General features: G+C 32.9%; 1 protein-coding gene across 1 annotated transcript in view; it reads left to right on the forward strand.

The window, feature by feature from the left end:
- Positions 1 to 18,955, forward strand: part of LOC127727848 (nuclear GTPase SLIP-GC-like) — a 199,256-nt gene that overhangs the window by 174,297 nt on the left and 6,004 nt on the right. The window contains exons 16-19 of the mRNA XM_052234963.1: positions 2,762 to 2,885; positions 4,521 to 4,625; positions 5,234 to 5,505; positions 13,217 to 13,499. Coding sequence (XP_052090923.1) covers positions 2,762 to 2,885; positions 4,521 to 4,625; positions 5,234 to 5,505; positions 13,217 to 13,499 — 784 coding nt within the window. The remainder of the gene's footprint in view (positions 1 to 2,761; positions 2,886 to 4,520; positions 4,626 to 5,233; positions 5,506 to 13,216; positions 13,500 to 18,955) is intronic.

Consider the following 18,955-nt stretch of genomic DNA (forward strand, 5'->3'; position numbering starts at 1 on the left):
GGAAAAGTGACGCCACCCAATTTCGAACTTGTGTGTTTTGTGGTAATAAGCATTGTGTATAAGTTTTATAACATTTGGTTGAGGCAAACTAAAGTTAAAGAACAGAAACGAAAAATCCAGCAATTTTTATGTTTATAAAGGGGCATAACTCATGAACGGTAAAAGTGACGCCACCCAATTTCGCACTTGATCTGTGTTTTGTGGTAATAAGCATTGTGTTTAAATTTTGTAACATTTGGTTGAGGCAAACTTAAGTTAGAGAACGGAAACCTATTTTGGGGACGTTCGGGACAGATGGGACAAGAGTAACACTTAATGCCCCCTCCACTACGACGGGGGCAGAATACCTGAAAATGTAAATCACTTGCATAAATGACAGAAAAAAAGAATATTCCAGACTGAGTGTCAGCTGGGACCTGCTGTATATTAATTTTATTCAATGATGCATACCTGCTACATAAAAGCATCAATACTTCGAGTCACAAAAAGATAACAAAAAACACCTGCTTTATTGAAATTAATTTTGGAGGGTGAAGGTCTGAAAGAATTTGTATTACATGTATTAGGAACGCAGAAAGCTCGTCATAGGGAAAGTGATCTGGGGGCGGTGGCCACGGCAGCGTGCGCCGTCAACTAACCACTTAAACGCTTAATATTTCAGAATGTAGAAGACCTGGATGCTTCATACCTTGTATATAGATACCTTATGTTATGAAGTTTCCGTCTGTCATATTTCCTTTGTCCTTGACCTCATTTTCATGGTTCAGTGACTACTTGAAAAAAAAAGTTATGATTTTTTGTAATGTGAATTTCTCTCTTATTATGAGTAATAGGATAACTATATTTGGTATGTGCTTACCTTGCACAGTCCTCATGCCTGTCAGACAGTTTTCACTTGACCTCGACCTCATTTCATGGATCAGTGAACAAGGTTTATTTTTCATGGTCAAGTCCATATCTCAGATACTATAAGCAATAGGTCTACTATACTTGGTGTATGGAATGATTACAGGTGTACATGTCCAACTGGCAGGTGTTATCTCACCTTGACCTCATTTTCATGGTTCAGTGGTTAAAGTTAAGATTTTGTATTTTGGTCTGTTTTTTCTTAAACTATAAGCAATAGGTCAACTATGATTGGTGTATGGAATGATTGTAATTTTTATATGTCTGCTGGCAGGTATCATCTGACTTTTACCTCATTTTCATGGTTCATTGGTCAATGATGAGTTTTCAAGGTTAATTTTGTTTCTTAGATACTATAGTTGATACGTCAACTATATTTGATCCATGGAATGATTTTAAAGTGTACATGTCTCTCTGGCAGGGTTCATCTGGCCTTGACCTCATATCCATTGGTCAATTTAAAGTTTTCATGATTTGGTCTCTTTCTTGTATACTATAAGCAATAGGTTAACTATATGCAATGTATGGAATGATTTAAAGGTGTACATGTATTTCTGGCTTAGTTTATCTAACCTTGACCTCATTTTCTTGGATCATGATAAATTAATGTGATACTTGTAATAAAACTTTATATTTAGGGCTATCAACATAAAATCAATGATAGTAAAGCAGGCGAGACATTTCAGCGTGTGCACTCTTGTTTTGTAAATGCCTGGTAATTCTCTGCTATATTATGGGGGTGGGGGTAAAAAAATAAAACAAAACGAGGTAAATATCAAATATTATTTTCAAGGAAGCAAAGGAAAGCCTGATGGTTGTTCAAGAAGTTTTTATTTCGTATTGACAAGTCAAAGTGTTTGGAGTTAGTTCAAATAACAAATTCTGAAAGTATCTCTTGTGAATATGTAGCAATAAATAAATGATTATTTGATGTTTAGAAGAGGATAACTAAAATGCCCAAATTTTATAGCATAAATAACATTTCCAGAAGGATAGAAAAGGAAAAGTTGATATTTTTTATTTAGACTTTTAGAAAGTCCTCAGATGGTTTCTTTCTTATTTTTTCCCCTTACAAATCTGGTGCTATTTATGTTGAAATATGGATAAGAACTGCTATTTACTCTTTTTAACCGGATTTCCAAAGGAAAATATTAGTTATTAATTTGGTGATGTACGACGGGCGGGCGGGTGCCAAACAGTGTCTGTGCAATAACTTGAAAATGCTTTGACGAAATCTTTTCAAATTAAGGTATGTTGTTTCCTGTGACAAAAATAAATGAAGGTCAAGTTCGATTTTCACAATTTTAGCTTTTATCGTTGTTGAGTTGTAGACCTTTAAGTAGCGAACGAGACATTTTCACTAAAAATCCTTTTTTTCTTGATGAATAGCTTTAAACTTTTCTAAAGTTTTATGCAAATTAAATATTTTACATTAATAATCTTCAAAAAGTTGTAATATTGACTAATCGATTTGTATTCAATGATTGCACACTGACTACTTAAAAGCATCAATACTTCGATTCACATGATTCACAAAAAGACAACAAAAAACATCTGCTTTCAATGAAATTAATTTTGGAGGGTGAAGGTAGCATGCAAATTTTTATACTGTCATAGAGACACAAAAATCCAATTTAACATAAATGGAAATTTCAATGGCAATAACATTAGAAGATACTGTATCTGCATAATAATATATTACCTTTTGTCAAGTGAGAGGATAACTTGATCTAAATTTTCATACTATAATAACAATCAAATTTATTTCAGATGATTATTTGTATAGAAGGTAAATAAATTATTTTTTGTCATTATTGAAAAAATTGATAATTATACATCTTATATATAATTATAGAAAGAAATAAAAGAAGACATTTCAAGTTTATGTACCAAACTGGTCAGATATATAAAGTTTATATTTGAACCTATGTGGACTTCAAAACAAGACACACAAGATCTACGAAGTACAATATTTGATGGTTAGTTATTCTACTTTTCTACATAATACAAATCAAATAGACCAATTCCTGCATAATGTTTTTAAACTTGGCAGTCCGAATTAAAAAATTGTGGTTATATAAATTTGTTTTAATATATTGACATAATCATGATAATGGGTAAATGATTGTAAAAGTTTAGTTTACAGACAAGATCTTTTGAGCCATTACTTTGATCTGTACAAATCATTAATGGAATTCAGGGTAGGATAACAAGTCTTCCTGAGGATTGTAACTTGTGAGCTAGCACTTTTAAAAATTTTGGTTGGCATGTAGGTCTTGTAAAAAACAGGGTTATTATTTTTATCAGATTAAGATTTTTATGCCCCCGCCATAGCGGAGGGGGCATTAAGTTTTACCCTTGTCCATCTGTACGTCTGTACGTACGTCCCAAAATTGGTTTCCGTTCTCTAACTTTAGTTTGCCTCATCCAAATGTTATGAAACTTATACACAATGCTTATTACCACAAAACACAGATCAAGTTTGAATTTTGGTGGCATCACTTTAACCGTTCTAGAGTTATGCCCCTTTACAAAATGAATGCCCCTTTACAAAATGAAAAATTGCTAAATTTTTTGTTTCCGTTCTCTAACTTCAGTTTGCCTCAACCAAATGTTATGAAACTTATTCACAATGCTTATTACCACAAAACACAGATCAAGTTTGAATTTTGGTGGCTTCACTTTTACGGTTCTAGAGTTATGCCCCTTTATAAATGGAAAAATTGCTGAATTTTTTGTTTCTGAACTTATACACAATGCTTGCCTTAACCAAATGTTATGAAACGTATACACAATGCTTCTTACCACAAAACTCAGATCAAGTACAAATTTGGGAAGCGTCACTTTTACAGTTCTTGAGTTATATCCCTTTATAACATTATATGCAAGTGGGGGCATCATCTGTGTCCCATGGACACATTCCCCATTTATTTTTTTTTAATATGCATTTAATTTGCCTCTTAAATTAAAACAATCATCCATTATCATCATCATTTCTTACACAAAGGCAGGTATTGCCAATACACAGAAACGATTTTCCCACAATCAATCATTTTTCCTTCTGCCAGTCAGTCATTTCTTACCATCTAGCAGACATTTACTTAAGGTTTGTAGGTCTTTGGAATATGTGGACTATATTTAATTTAAAGCAGCAACATGGACTTTAAACCTGGTTAGATATTACCCGTTCTATAATACAATCGAAAAGTCATTCATTTAATCAAATTCTGTGGAACTTAATGAAATTTTTGTACAAGAATATATATTTGGGCAAAAAAAATTATTATTCTGTTTCCTGCCTTCCTATCTACTATAAATTTCATGCCTACCCGAATGCATTTTATTGACATTTACATTGTACTATTTAAAGTCGAGAAAGTTTTGGTTAACCACAGATAAAAGTCCAGAGCATTTCCTTATAGTGTATTTGAAATATTTAGAAGTTAAAATTATTTACCTATATGCCTACCCTGTTTTTTTCTGCCAGAAGGCATGAAACCAGTATATATATATATATATATTTTTGTCGTATCAATTTGAAATTATCAAAAAAGCAAGTTCTGAAAAAGAACATAATTGAGGGCAAGATTTTATATTTTTTTAATTTTTGATAGATGTAGATGAAGTTGAGCAAAAACTAACAGCTTTACGTAAGACTTTTGGTATAAAGTTAGATTTTGGATCAGAAACAAGGACTGGAAGGTCATCACCAACAGCAGGTAAATAATAAATCTGTAGAACCAAGATATTAATCAGGTTAAAGTTTTTGGTTAAGATAGTTTACCATAAGGTCTGGTCACACCAACTTGAAACTAAGTTCTCATGTTCATTAGAATTTGAATTTTTCAAATTGTATTTCAAATTGCAATTTTGGGAACATAGGAATGTGAAAGTTTGAAATGAGAACACTTTCAGGTTAAGATTTTGTTTCTTCTAAGACGAAAGTCTTAGACTGAAAGACATAGGATGCTAATTGGGTAGCAACGATTTCAGATGGTAGAAGACTTGGCTGCTACATACTTTGTATACAGATGCCTTATGTAAAGAAGAAGAGAGGCAACAGATACCAAAGGGACATTCAAACTCATATGTCAAAATAAACTGACAATGCCATGGCAAAAATAGAAAAGAACCAAAAGACAAACAACAGTATACAAAACACAACATAGAAAACTAAAGACTGAGCACCACGAACCCCACCACAAACTGGGGGGTGATCTTAGTGGAAGTCTTATTTGGGGAAAGGAGGATTAAGAAGTTTCAGTCTGTCATATGAAATAAAATAAAATTGAAATATGATATAATCATGGTCTTATTTCTTTAATAGGTAGGCATAAAACATGTTTCAGTCCAGAGGATCTCCAGAAAGCTATTAAACAATCTTTAGCTGACTACTCTAAGCAGCATGCTGTCGAAGAAAGATTGAAGGAGTACTGTAACTTCCATGGTATGGAATTCCTTGGTAGGACACCAGGCAATGGTAATTGTTTCTTTGAAGCTATTTCTGCACAGCTAGAAAGGCTTCAGTTACCAAGAAAATCTCCAGAACTTCTGAGACAAGAAGTAACAACCTACTTAAAGGAAAAGCCTACTTACAAAGTGAGTTATCTATCCTCCTAATCTTATCCAGTTGTTGTGGTCTTTGTTGAGTTATTTCTCAAGTTATCATTTCTAGTCATAATGAGCTTATGATGCCAGTTTTAAATTGTAATAGTAAGTAGTGACTTTTTATCTTTGCATGTGTATGGAAGGTCATGCTCCTTGTTGAAGGCCTCATTATGACTTTGAGATGATGAACAGTAATAAAAGCACTCTTCCTTTGCTTTTTGCTTTTTGCTGTGTATGTACTGATTTTTTGTCATGGATGGATTCCCCATGTCCTTTGTTTTTAGTTCACCTGGCCTGAAAGGCCAAGTGAGCTTTTCTCATCACTTGGCCTCGGTCGTCCTTCGTCGTCTGTTAACTTTTACAAAAATCTTCTCCTCTGAAACTACTGGGCCAAATTTAACCAAACTTGGCCACAATCATCATTGGGGTATCTAGTTTTAAAAATGTGTCCAACGACCCTGCCTGCCAACCAACATGGCCGCCTTGCCTAAAAATAGAACATAGACGTTGTTGGGTTGCTGCCCCTGAATTGGTAATTTTAAGGAAATTTTGCAGTTTTTGTTGAATCTGCGACTTTTGTCGCAGAAAGCTCGACAAAGGGATAGTGATCCCACGGCCATGGAGGTGTTAACTAATTTCTTATTTAATGCGACTGTCATACAAGTGAGAGGTTTAGCTAGCCATAAAACCAGGTTCAATCCACCATTTTCTACATAAGAAAATGCCTGTACCAAGTCAGGAATATGACAGTTGTTATCCATTCCTTTGATGTGTTTAAGCCTTTGATTTTGCCATTTGATTAGGGACTTTCCGTTTTGAATTTTCCTCGGAGTTCAGTATTTTTGTGATTTTACTTTTTTCTTAAAGCTTGATATTTCAGAAGATAGAAGACCTGGATGCTTCATACTTTGTATATAGATGCCTTATGATATGAAGTTTCGGTCTGTCATATGTCCTTTGTCCTTGACCTCATTTTCATGGTTCAGTGACTACTTGAAAAAAAGTTCAGATTTTTTGTAATGTTAACTTCTCTCTTATTATGTGTAATAGGATAACTATATTTGGTATGTGCATACTTTGCAAGGTTCTCATGTCTGTCAGACAGTTTTCACTTGACCTCGACCTCATTTCATAGATCAGAGAACAAGGTTAAGTTTTCGTGGTCAAGTCCATATCTCAGATACTATAAGCAATAGGTCTACTATATTTGGTGTATGTAATGATTGTAAGGTGGACATGTCCAAATGGCAGGTGTCATCTGACCTTGACCTCATTTTCATGGTTCAGTGGTAATAGTTTAGTTTTTGTGTTTTGGTCTGTTTTTCTAATACTGTATGCAATAGGTCAACTATGTTTGGTGTATGGAAATATTTTTAATACTGTATGCAGTAGGTCAACTATATTTGATGCATGGAATGATTTTAAGGTGTACTTGTCTGTCTGGCAAGGTTAATCTGACCTTGACTTCATTTTCATGGTTCATTGGTCAATATAGAATTTCCATGGTTTGGTCTGTTTCTTTTATATTATAAGCAAAAGGTCATCTATATTCTGTGTATGGAATGATTGTATTAAAGGTGTACATGTATTTCCGCCTTGGTTTGTTTGACCTTGACCTCATTTTCTTGGATCATAAATGTTAATGTGATACTTGTAGTAAAACTAAATATATGTAGGACTATCAACATGAAATCAATGGTTAGTAAAGAAGGCGAGACATTTCAGTGTGTGCACTCTTGTTGGTTATTATCTTGAATATTATTATAGATAGAGATAAACTGTAAACAGCAATAATGGTCAGCTAAGAAAGATTTACATATAAGTCACCATGAACAAAATTGTCAATTGACCCCTTAAGGAGTTATTGCCCTTTAAAGTCAATTTTTAACAATTTTTCGTAAATTTTTGTAATCTTATACAAAAATTTTCTCCTCTGAAACTACTGAGACAAATTTAACCAAACTTGGCCACAATCATCATTAGGGTATCTTGTTTAAAAAATGTGTTCAATGACCCGCCTGCCAACCAACATGGCTGACATGGCTAAAAATAGAACATAGGGTTAAAATGCAGTTTTTGGCTTATAACTCTGAAACTAAAGCAAAAGTATAATGGTTGCCTTATTTCATGCATCAATTGTAAACAAAAATATCAGGTGAGCGACACAGGCTCCTTGGAGCCTCCAGTTCTATTATTCAATAAAATATTTGACAAGGATGAATTCATTATACACTTTGTTAAAGGTTTTTATGAACATATTATATATGATTTAGTTAATAAAAAATGATCAAACATTTTTTTTAAGCTTTCTCGATGAGGTAAAAGCTATATTGATTTTTGTTCCCTGCCTCTCGTGCAGCAGGGGTTAAAGTATTAGTCCATCCATCTTTATGAAACTAAATAATACTTAGAGACTGTTTAACATAAAGCTTGTATATTGTAGGATAATTTGTCATCACTATTTTTATACGACCGCAAAAAAATTTTGTGGTCGTATATTGGTATGACGTTGGCGTCGTCGTCGTCGTCCAGCGTCGTCGTCCGAAGACACATTGGTTTTCGCACTCTAACTTTAGTTTAAGCGAATGGATCTTTTTGAAATTTGACCATAAGGTTAAATACCACAAAAGGAAGGTTGGGATTGATTTTGGGGGTTATGGTACCAACAGTTAAAGAATAAGGGGCCAAAAAGGACCCAAAAATAAGCATTTTCTAGTTTCAAGACAATAACTGTGGAACGGTGTATGGATCTCTCTGAAATTATACTACAAGTTTCCATACCACAAAGGGATGGTTAGGATTTGCTTTGGGGGGTTATGGCTCAAACCGTTTAGGAATTAGGGGCAAAAAAGGGGGAAAAACAAGGTTGTCCTGGTTAATGGACAAATACTTTAGTACAAAACATAATTTAAAGCAGTGTAAGGGAGATAAATCAAATACATCATTGAAATTATCTCCCTTACACTGCTTTTAAATATGGTTAATGAACAATAAAGATAATTTAAAACAGTGTAAGGGAGGTAATCCAAATACAACGTTTTGGTAACTTCCCTTACACTGCTTTTAAATTATGTGTAAAGAAATGCATATTTATAAAGGAAGACCAGTAAAAATATCTGCAAATGTTGCATCTTTTTTTTTTACAAAAAAATCCGTATGAAGGTCCAAAGGGTCCAAAATTAAACTTTGTTTGATTTTAGCAAAAATTGAATATATGAGGTTCTTTGATATGCTGAATCTAAACATGTATTTAGATTTTTGATTTTTGGCCCAGTTTTCAAGTTGGTCCAAATTGGGGTCCAAAATTAAACTTTGTTTGATTTCAACAAAAATTGAATATATGGGGTTCTTTGATATGCTGAATCTAACCATGTATTTAGATTTTTTATTTGTGGACCCCGTTATCAAATTGGTTCATATTGAGGTCAAAAGGGTCCAAAATTAAACTTTGTTTGATTTCATCTAAAATTGAATTATTGGGGTTCTTTGATATTCCAAATCTAACCGTGTATTTAGATTTTTAATTTTGGGTCCTGTTTTTTAAATTGGTCTACATTAAGGTCCAAAGGGTCCAAAATTAAACTTAGTTTGATTTTAACAAAAATTGAATTCTTGGGGTTCTTTGATATGCTGAATCTAAACATGTGTTTAGATTTTTGATTATGGGCCCAGTTTTCAAGTTGGTCCAAGATAGGGTCCAGTATTTAAACTTTGTTTGATTTCAACAAAAATTGAATATATGGGGTTCTTTGATATGCTGAATCTAAACATGTATTTAGATTTTTGATTATGGGCCCAGTTGTCAAGTTGGTCCAAATTGGGGTCCAAAATTAAACTTTGTTTGATTTCAACAAAAATTGAATATATGAGGTTCATTGATATGCTGAATCTAACCATGTATTTAGATTTTTTATGTGTAGGCCCCGCTTTCAAATTGGTTCATATTGAGGTCAAAAGGGTCCAAAATTAAACTTTGTTTGATTTCATCTAAAATTGAATTATTGGGGTTCTTTGATATTCCAAATCTAACCGTGTATTTAGATTTTTAATTTTGGGTCCTGTTTTTTAAATTGGTCTACATTAAGGTCCAAAGGGTCCAAAATTAAACTTAGTTTGATTTTAACAAAAATTGAATTCTTGGGGTTCTTTGATATGCTGAATCTAAACATGTGTTTAGATTTTTGATTATGGGCCCAGTTTTCAAGTTGGTCCAAGATAGGGTCCAGTATTTAAACTTTGTTTGATTTCAACAAAAATTGAATATATGGGGTTCTTTGATATGCTGAATCTAAACATGTATTTAGATTTTTGATTATGGGCCCAGTTGTCAAGTTGGTCCAAATTGGGGTCCAAAATTAAACTTTGTTTGATTTCAACAAAAATTGAATATATGAGGTTCATTGATATGCTGAATCTAACCATGTATTTAGATTTTTTATGTGTAGGCCCCGCTTTCAAATTGGTTCATATTGAGGTCAAAAGGGTCCAAAATTAAACTTTGTTTGATTTCATCAGAAATTGAATTATTGGGGTTCTTTGATATGCCAAATCTAACCATGTTTTTAGATTTTTAATTTGGGTCCCGTTTTTTAAATTGGTCTTCATTGAGGTCCAAAGGGTCCAAAATTAAACTTAGTTTGATTTTAACAAAAATTGAATTCTTGGGGTTCTTTGATATGCTGAATCTAAACATGTGTTTAGATTTTTGATTATGGGCCCAGTTTTCAAGTTGGTCCAAGTTGGGGTCCAAAATTAAACTATGTTTGATTTCAACAAAAATTGAATATATGGGGTTCTTTGATATGCTGAATCTAACCATGAATTTAGATTTTTTATTTGTGGGCCCCGCTATCAAATTGGTTCATATTGAGGTCAAAAGGGTCCAAAATTAAACTTTGTTTGATTTCATCAAAAATTGAATTATTGCGGTTCTTTGATATTCCAAATCTAACCTTGTATTTAGATTTTTAATTTTAAGTCCCGTTTTTTTAAATTGGTCTACATTAAGGTCCAAAGGGTCCAAAATTAAACTTAGTTTGATATTAACAAAAATTGAATTCTTGGGGTTCTTTGATATGCTGAATCTAAACATGTGTTTAGATTTTTGATTATGGGCCCAGTTTTCAAGTTTGTCCAAGTTGGGGTCCAAAATTAAACTTTGTTTGATTTTAACAAAAATTGAATATATGGGGTTCTTTGATATGCTGAATCTAACCATGTATTTTGATTTTGGACATTGGACCATAATAGGTAAATTAAAAAAAAATCAAATTCTTAGACCACATTCTTTCTGTGTCAGAAACCTATGCTGTGTCAAATATTTAATAACAATCCAAATTCAGAGCTGTATCAAGCTTGAATGTTGTGTCCATACTTGCCCCAACTGTTCAGGGTTCGACCTCTGCGGTCGTATCAAGCTGCGCCCCAGCGAAGCATTTTATTAAATACTGTAAGTTTGACAGGAGTTGTGGTACTAGGACAATTTTTTTTTTTTACTTTTGTAACATAATGGCACATTGTGAAGGCAACTTCTCTGAGACCATTTTACAGAAAGCTCTCATAAATGGTAGTATTGTTTGCCATCATTTGTAGTTGACTTTCTATATCATCATTTTGATTCAACCATTTTTAAACACTTGAAACATTTTTTGGACAATTTAACCTCAATGACACCTTAATGTGAACTCAACTCTTTCGACAGAAGGCTCTTATACCTGGTAGGATTGTTTGCAAGGATGTATTTAATGAAGTAAGTTCCCTGGATTTTCAAGTGGCCAATGTTATAACTAACTTTTAAAAATATAAATTTAAAAAAACAAAACAAACATGAAGTAAATTCAACATAAATGAAATAATGAAATGAATAAACATAAATGTCACTAAATAAACACATGAAAAGGAACTAAATATAATGCTATGAAATAAACAAAATGAAACTAAATGATTGCACATTCTTCACACCATAAATTCTGCACACTTCTCGGTAAGTTGGATGTTGCATGTAATGTAGAATATAAAGTTGGGTTGTTTTAATTTGGATTTCTTTTAATAATAAAACTGATGGGGCGTATGACATTTGCGCCCATTTTAAAAAGATTCGATCTTTCATTTGCGCCGATTTGATTCTTTCATTTGCACCGATTTTTCACAGGTAAATTACAGGTGAATGTTATTTTTTATTTATCAATATAAACCTCTTCCGTATAGCCAGTTGTTCATATGTTATGAATTGTCATTTATAACATGTATATAACTGTTGTCCCCTGCAAATAGATTGTTGCTGTTTTCATCTTGCTCAGAACTGTTAAAGGAAAATCCTGTCTGTTGGGCTAAGTACATAGTATAAAGACAAATAAAGTGACACTGGTAAATGGCTATCGCAATTTTTCTGGCTACCATTCCTTCCCCTAGATGAAATCGAGGACTGCTTCACGTTTGACGAATGACAGTCCAGAATCGTTTCATTCGCATTACAATAAACAGTTCTATTCGACCCACCCTAAAATATAATTTTATGGGTGTAATCAAGAAAATCCAGGCCGTTACTTATGTCAAAATGAGAACTCTTGAAATGCCCGCCTCTGTACGCAACACATATAGAAGTTATGAAATTACAAGGAAGGAATACATCAGATTTGTGGTGTATAAATACTCGTCAAGAACAGGTTTATAATGATAAATAAGAAATAAGATTCACCTGTAATCTACCTGTACACAATCAGCTAAATGAAAGAAAAAATAGGCGCAAATGAAATGCAGATCAGCGCAAATGCAAAACGCCAAACTGATGGATATAACTAATTTTCACACATTTATGGTTGATTCTAAATTAATGAAGAGAACACTAGATTATATATTTTTATTGCAATAAGAACTTCAGTGAGCCATTATGAACTTTAGACCTCACAATACTGCACGGACTGGTCGATTCCTTTGACATATATTTTCAACAGACTTTTTGCATATTTGCAACAGATATATAATTTCACCGACACCTGGCATTGTAATTTATATCAGCACATATCAAGTTATTACCACATTTTCGCTGACACCATATATCACCGACCAGTTAACAGTTAACGGTGTTAACAACAAAACTGGGCCTAAAAACCCCTGAGTGTTGTTATAATTAGCCTTGGAATATCCATGTCCTGGACTGACAATTATAATACCCAACTGATATTAACAAAGGTGTCCTTTACTCAATGGCCATGTGTCCACTGATTTGAAATATACCAGTGAAATTTCAATAGGTTCCTAACCACATGATACACATGCAAGGTCTGCACTACTATGTAGTCCCGTGTTAGTGAAAATAAGCCCTAACATAAAATATAGTCATATGAAAATAGATAAATATAAATAAATAACTGAAGTTTGTTACAATGTGTAGTATGTTGTTTATTTTATACCCTCATTTTGATTCAACCATTTTTCACAAGTTATTGGACTTTTTTTTACCTGGAAATGACCAAGAATAACAGCAACAAATACTAAAGCTTTAAATAACTTGATAATGTAATCTATGTACCTGTTTTTCAACTCTATACTGTAACACACAATTTCATTCCTTATTTACACAGCTACAGGGTACATTTAGCCATGGTGTAGCAATCTTTTACCAACAGAAAACACTTCAATATAAACTGTATTCATCTTTATTTTATTCATATTGAAAGTATTTTTCTTGAACATTTTATAGGTCAATGGGAAGTTGGTTAACCTTAGAGATTTTGTTGAGTTAGAAGGAGATTTCATGGACTACTGTGAATCCATGTCAAAGAATATGGAGTGGGCAGATAATGTGATTGTTGTTGCCATGGCGAGAATGTTGGAGCAAAATATTATCATAATAACCAGTTCTCCTGAGACAGATATAGACGACAGTTTATTATTTGTGGATGGTGGAGAGGGGTGTCATGAAAAACTTCCATTGTTAGTAGGACATTACTGGGAAACCCACTACCAGAGTCTTCAGCCAAAAGGTTTTTGTACTTTAAGAAATGTTATTATAATTCATAAAAATGTTATATAATACCACATGCTCTGAAGAAGGCCGCAAATAGTTTTACCATGCTACTTGTTTATGTCCCTCATCAGGAACTATGACTGTGGTTGGCTTAAAGGGGTACCAACACTAAAATAGACTACAATAGATTTGGATTGTTTAATTTTCATAAAATATTGACAAAATATTTACTTTGACCTGTTGACAAAATATAAAAATTTCAAGAAATTTGAATCCCATAATTTAGAGGAATAATTTCATTGCATACGTAACTGTTTGACAAACACTAATTTTGATCATTGAGATGCTTTATTTCTCTTTACTGATAGTATGTGGTTAAAACCTTCAGCTGATTTTAAAGAGCAAACCCCATTAGGTGTTCTGTAACCCCGTTTAAGTAAGATCTTAAATTCTTTAAGCATTAACAGAACCTGATGTCGATGGCAGAAATTCTGAACCAATTTCATCGAATCTTGGGGTGATTGGGCTATAGGGTATTTTGTAGTTAATCTTTGCATTGAAAATTTTGTTGCATTTTTATCAGCATCAACAAATCGTACTTTAGTTCTGAGATTTTTTTTCAGTGTCCAATTTAATTTTACACACAAATGTCATGACATAGCATCAGAAATTTATGCAGTGTATGGCTCAATGCAAGGTGGCCTGCATGAAAACATCAACTTATTGGTGATGTCACCTAACAGAAGTTTTAAAGTGATCATGATTTTGCAGCAATGTTTGAAATTGAATTATATTTGGGTAAAGATTGCATGAAATGCAATCAAAACTCTATGGTACTGACTTGATATTTATATCTTCTAAGGTTTATCACTATCTTTGATAGTTCAAACAAAATAGTGCAGTGGAGTGATCACTATCAAGTCAATGTCATGCAACTTATTGGTGATATGTTATACTTTTATAGTTAAGTTACAATATGTTTTGAATTACTATGCTTTTCACAAAAAAAATAAGTTAGAAGATGTTATCTTTCAGTGTCAGGTGAAAGCTTATCTGACACTTTTTTTTTATTATTTATGTTGGTCAGCGATGTCATTCGAAATAAAATTTTACTAAAACATATACGATTGGCAATATTGTTTTAAAAAGGCATGGAACAGCAATTTTTAGTGCAAACTAACTATTTTGTGAATTAAAATCTTTTTAAGTATATTGTAACGTTTGTGGGTCACTTTATTTGGTTCATTTATTTATTTCATTATTAGTATTTTTAATTATTTTCCCAGAAAGATTGATTATTATTATTTTATTACTTTCCGATTTTTTACATTCATTAAATTTTAGTGACGTAACAAACCTCGCATTAGCATTTTTTTTTAGGTAAGCAGTTCCCCCTCCTATTTATGTATATATTTTTGATTGACTAAAACTGGCTAGTTTTGGGTCAGGGTTTGCATTGAATATTTAAGCGGAAACTTAGAATATTTACGTATTGAGGCGTAGTTTATTTAGAAAGCGGTTCGCTGGTTAAATGTGTTAACTTATGAGTTGAGTTTTGGAATAGTTCTTTGAACTGAATAAAAGTTGTCAGTTTGTGAATAACGAGATTCGATTAACTGTTCAGCTTGTCAGTTGTTTAGGTTAAAGTTATTTATAGATTGCTGGTTAAAGAAGTTAAAGTTCAGGGTCATTATTTGTTGACATTTACGTACGACTGTCTCAAATCTATGACTTGAACTTATTAAAGACGGTAAATTTAAGTATTAACGCGTTAACAAGTGAGTTTTAAATGCAAACCCTGAGCAGAACAGCAGAGTAAGTCGTTAGAGAAAATTACAGATGCAAAAAACATTTAATTTCGTGGTCTAAGAAACTACAAAATGTATTATAGAGACTGCTGAATAAGATCATTGACTCACAAAATCATACTTGTACTGAATTAAATGTGCAGCTGATTCATATTTGTGTTGTTTAATAAAAGTTTACTGAAATATTTTATTACAGAGAAACGCCTTGTCCCTTGCCTTAAAATTAATCCTGGTTACTTCCCTTTGTACTGGTAACAACCTAGATCTCGACCCCTTTCCGATGAGCCTGCGTTTCAGTGTTCCTGATTACAGACCGTTTGTGTGAAAGCATATTCAGTCCTATTTTGTTTTAACTTCCCTTCAGGTGTTTACTTTCTGTGCTTGAAACGACCACTATTGTTAGGTCGGGCTAGTTACTGTTGGTCCGTCGATCTGTCCCACCTTTATTCATTGTTTAACCTCGGGCTTATTTACATGATTTAGTTTTACTCTGGCACATACTATAGTGATAGTGTGGGATTGTACTTCATATTTGAGTGGAAATATACTGAGAGATTCAAATAGAGGTGCAGTTTATTTCTGAACTACTACCAGAACTATTGAGTTTGGGATTGTGATTTGTCTTGTAAATTGGTCCCGCCAGATCCTTATATATCTTGTAACCATCCAGATTGTTATTCCTGTTGGTCAATAAAGTCCAATACTATGATAGCATGACTGCGGTCAAGGTCAAAGATTAGGGCCTGGTTGGCCATAAGAGCAGTCTAGATCCTCTTTATCCACCGTTGGAGAAAGATTCTAGAAGATACTCGTGACTGAATCTCGAAGGGTAATGAACCTCAGACACATATAGTTCCAGAACACACAGGTTTAAATCATTTATAAACTGTTGGCATAGACCGGTAAAAATAATACCTAATAAAACTTTAAAATATTCTAGCAATATTCTATAATAGAAGTCCTAGAGCGAAAGCATAGGCCGAACCCTACCCTAGATTTAGACTAAAGGAAAAGTTGGGTTGCTGTCTAGTAGATACAAAGTCCTGTTAAGGTCACATAGACAGTACCCCGGCTTCGTTTCAATATAATTAGGACTATGCAATATATAAAAATCCAATAAGTTTTGACAATTTTCCTATTTTTACCCCGTGAGTGAAACATATCTAGGAGAAAGAAGCCCAACCGAAACAATCAAGGTCCACCATCAAAAGTAAAGTTTTCAGATAACGAAAAATATTCAGATAAGAAATTTTCAACTTCTGACAAGGATCCTAACATGGGATATGGAAAACATTTTGTTAGCAAAAATAACAAAAATCCGCAGACTATAGCAACAAGAGAAGCTTGTATGTGAGAAGAATTAAAACGCCAATAACAACAATGAGAAGAATTTACAGTAAAACAATAGTTCTCCATTAAGAGACATAATGAGGAGCGGCAAGTTGGTTTTTTTTTTTGTGTGTGTTGAGGTGACAACATTTTTGTGCAGACCTTCATTAAAATCAAAGAAGAGCTCAGTAACAAATATTATTCCTCTTTTCCTTGTTGTTGCTTTCTTCTGGACCTTAACACAAATTTTAATCAGAATCATTTATGTGTAAAATATAGGTCGAGGCGACCAATTTTTTTCATTGTCCTTTGTTGTTATCAAAGATGTGCAATCTAAAAGATATCATTCTTCTATGACTTGTAGTTGATTAGATTTGTATCTTAATGCAAAACTTAACCGGAATTAAATTAGGTCGAGATGACCCATTTATTTCATGGACATTAGTTACTATCCAAGATGTGCGCACTAATAGTAAATCATTTTTCGTTGACTCACAGTTTGTTTCGATCTTGACCTAAATGCAAAACTTAACCATGACAGACTGACGAACAAACATATTTAACGCTTTAACCACTCCCAAACTCCGTCTTCCAAAGGGATGATAAAGAGATGATAACTTTAAATAAAAATGTTAAACTGGGTCTGGAAAAGGGTAAATTTTCCTTATGAAAGTTTATATTTTAATATAAGGCTGCTGCTCATATTTAGAAGACAAACTGCTTTACTTGCTTAAAAGCTTGTACTAGAAAAGTTGGATACAATTGATGTAAAGTTATGTTAAACACCTACAATGAAATGCTTTAAACTGCATTTTTGATATCTGTTAGATACTTAATCATGTAAAAATGTATAATTCTGAAAATCAAAGCCAAATAATGGCTCTATTATGACACATATAAGCAAGCGAGATATGGGACTTAGGTCTTATAGACAGCTGACTATTTTATTCAAATGTTTTTTTTTTGGCTTTTTAAACTGAATATTGACTATAAAGTGGCACCTAGCTATAGTTCTTCAGTAGGAAATGAACTCGAGGCATATAGTATACAAATTGTCCTTTGATATTGCATTACTATTTATCATTATTTTACTTACATTATGCCATGCATATTTCTACAGACGAGCAGAACTTCGGAATGAACTTCTCCTAAATTTATAAAATTGCGTCCAATTTGCATACAATAGCAGGCGTTATTTTTTCTCTGATAAAGTTTTCAATCAAATTGCCTAAATAACACGACTTCATTGACTGTTTCATTTTGTTTGCGGGGTATTATCAATAATGACTGGATTCAGCAAGTTCCGTTAAAAAATTCAGGAAGTTTACCGAATCTGAACCACCACCATCACATACATCAATCATCATCATCACCATCACTGATCATCACCTTCATCAACAAAACACGTTTAATGTAGTGACCACTGCATATAATTCTATCACGACTGCATATAATGTAGTGACCACTGCATATAATTCTATCACGACTGCATATAATGTAGTGACCACTGCATATAATTCTATCACGACTGCATATAATGTTGTGACCACTGCATATAATGTTTCAACAACTGCACATAATTCTATCACAACTGCATATAATGTTGTGACCACTGCATATAATGTTGTAACCACTGCATATAATGGCGTGACCACTGCATATAATGCTGTCACGGCTGCATATAATGCCATGACCCCTGCATATAATGATGTTCATCAACATAAGGCAGTCATGGTGTTCCATATAGACGTATAATCACTGTTGATCTACACTGCTTCAAATTATTCTGTAAATTATTTCTCAGAGATGAATGATTAAGGATAAAAAAAAAATGTATTTTTTGCTTAGAAAAGACAAAAAAACAAAATATGTCAGAAAAAATGCAAGCAGGGTCTGTTAGTGTTACAATCATCGGATATAAGTCAATAATTTATGTTAATTTCAGTTACAATTATCATATTTTAGCTTGAAACAATAAACAAAAGTGAACAACTCTAACCTGGGGATTTTCTGCAATCAAATTTTTTTGTTTATTCCCCATTACATTGCTATTTTACAGTGTAAGGTATTGTACATGTATATTTGAATAAAGGAAATTATTTTTTCTCATTGAATAAATAACCAATTTAAAACAAAATTTGTTATTTGATTTTTTGTTGTTGAAAAAGTGCATTTTCAATACCTCTTTTCTGAAATTATTAAGTCAAACTTCAATAAAAAAAAATATACTACACCTTTCTTTGGAGATTTCTATTAGAAATCAGTGCCCCTTCTAAAAATTGAAATATCAAAAGAATTTGTATCAAAGTTGAGAAATTCTCCATCTTTGTATACA

The sequence above is a fragment of the Mytilus californianus genome, unplaced genomic scaffold, assembly GCF_021869535.1.
Source record: "Mytilus californianus isolate M0D057914Y unplaced genomic scaffold, xbMytCali1.0.p SCAF_2, whole genome shotgun sequence".
NCBI lineage: Eukaryota > Metazoa > Mollusca > Bivalvia > Mytilida > Mytilidae > Mytilus > Mytilus californianus.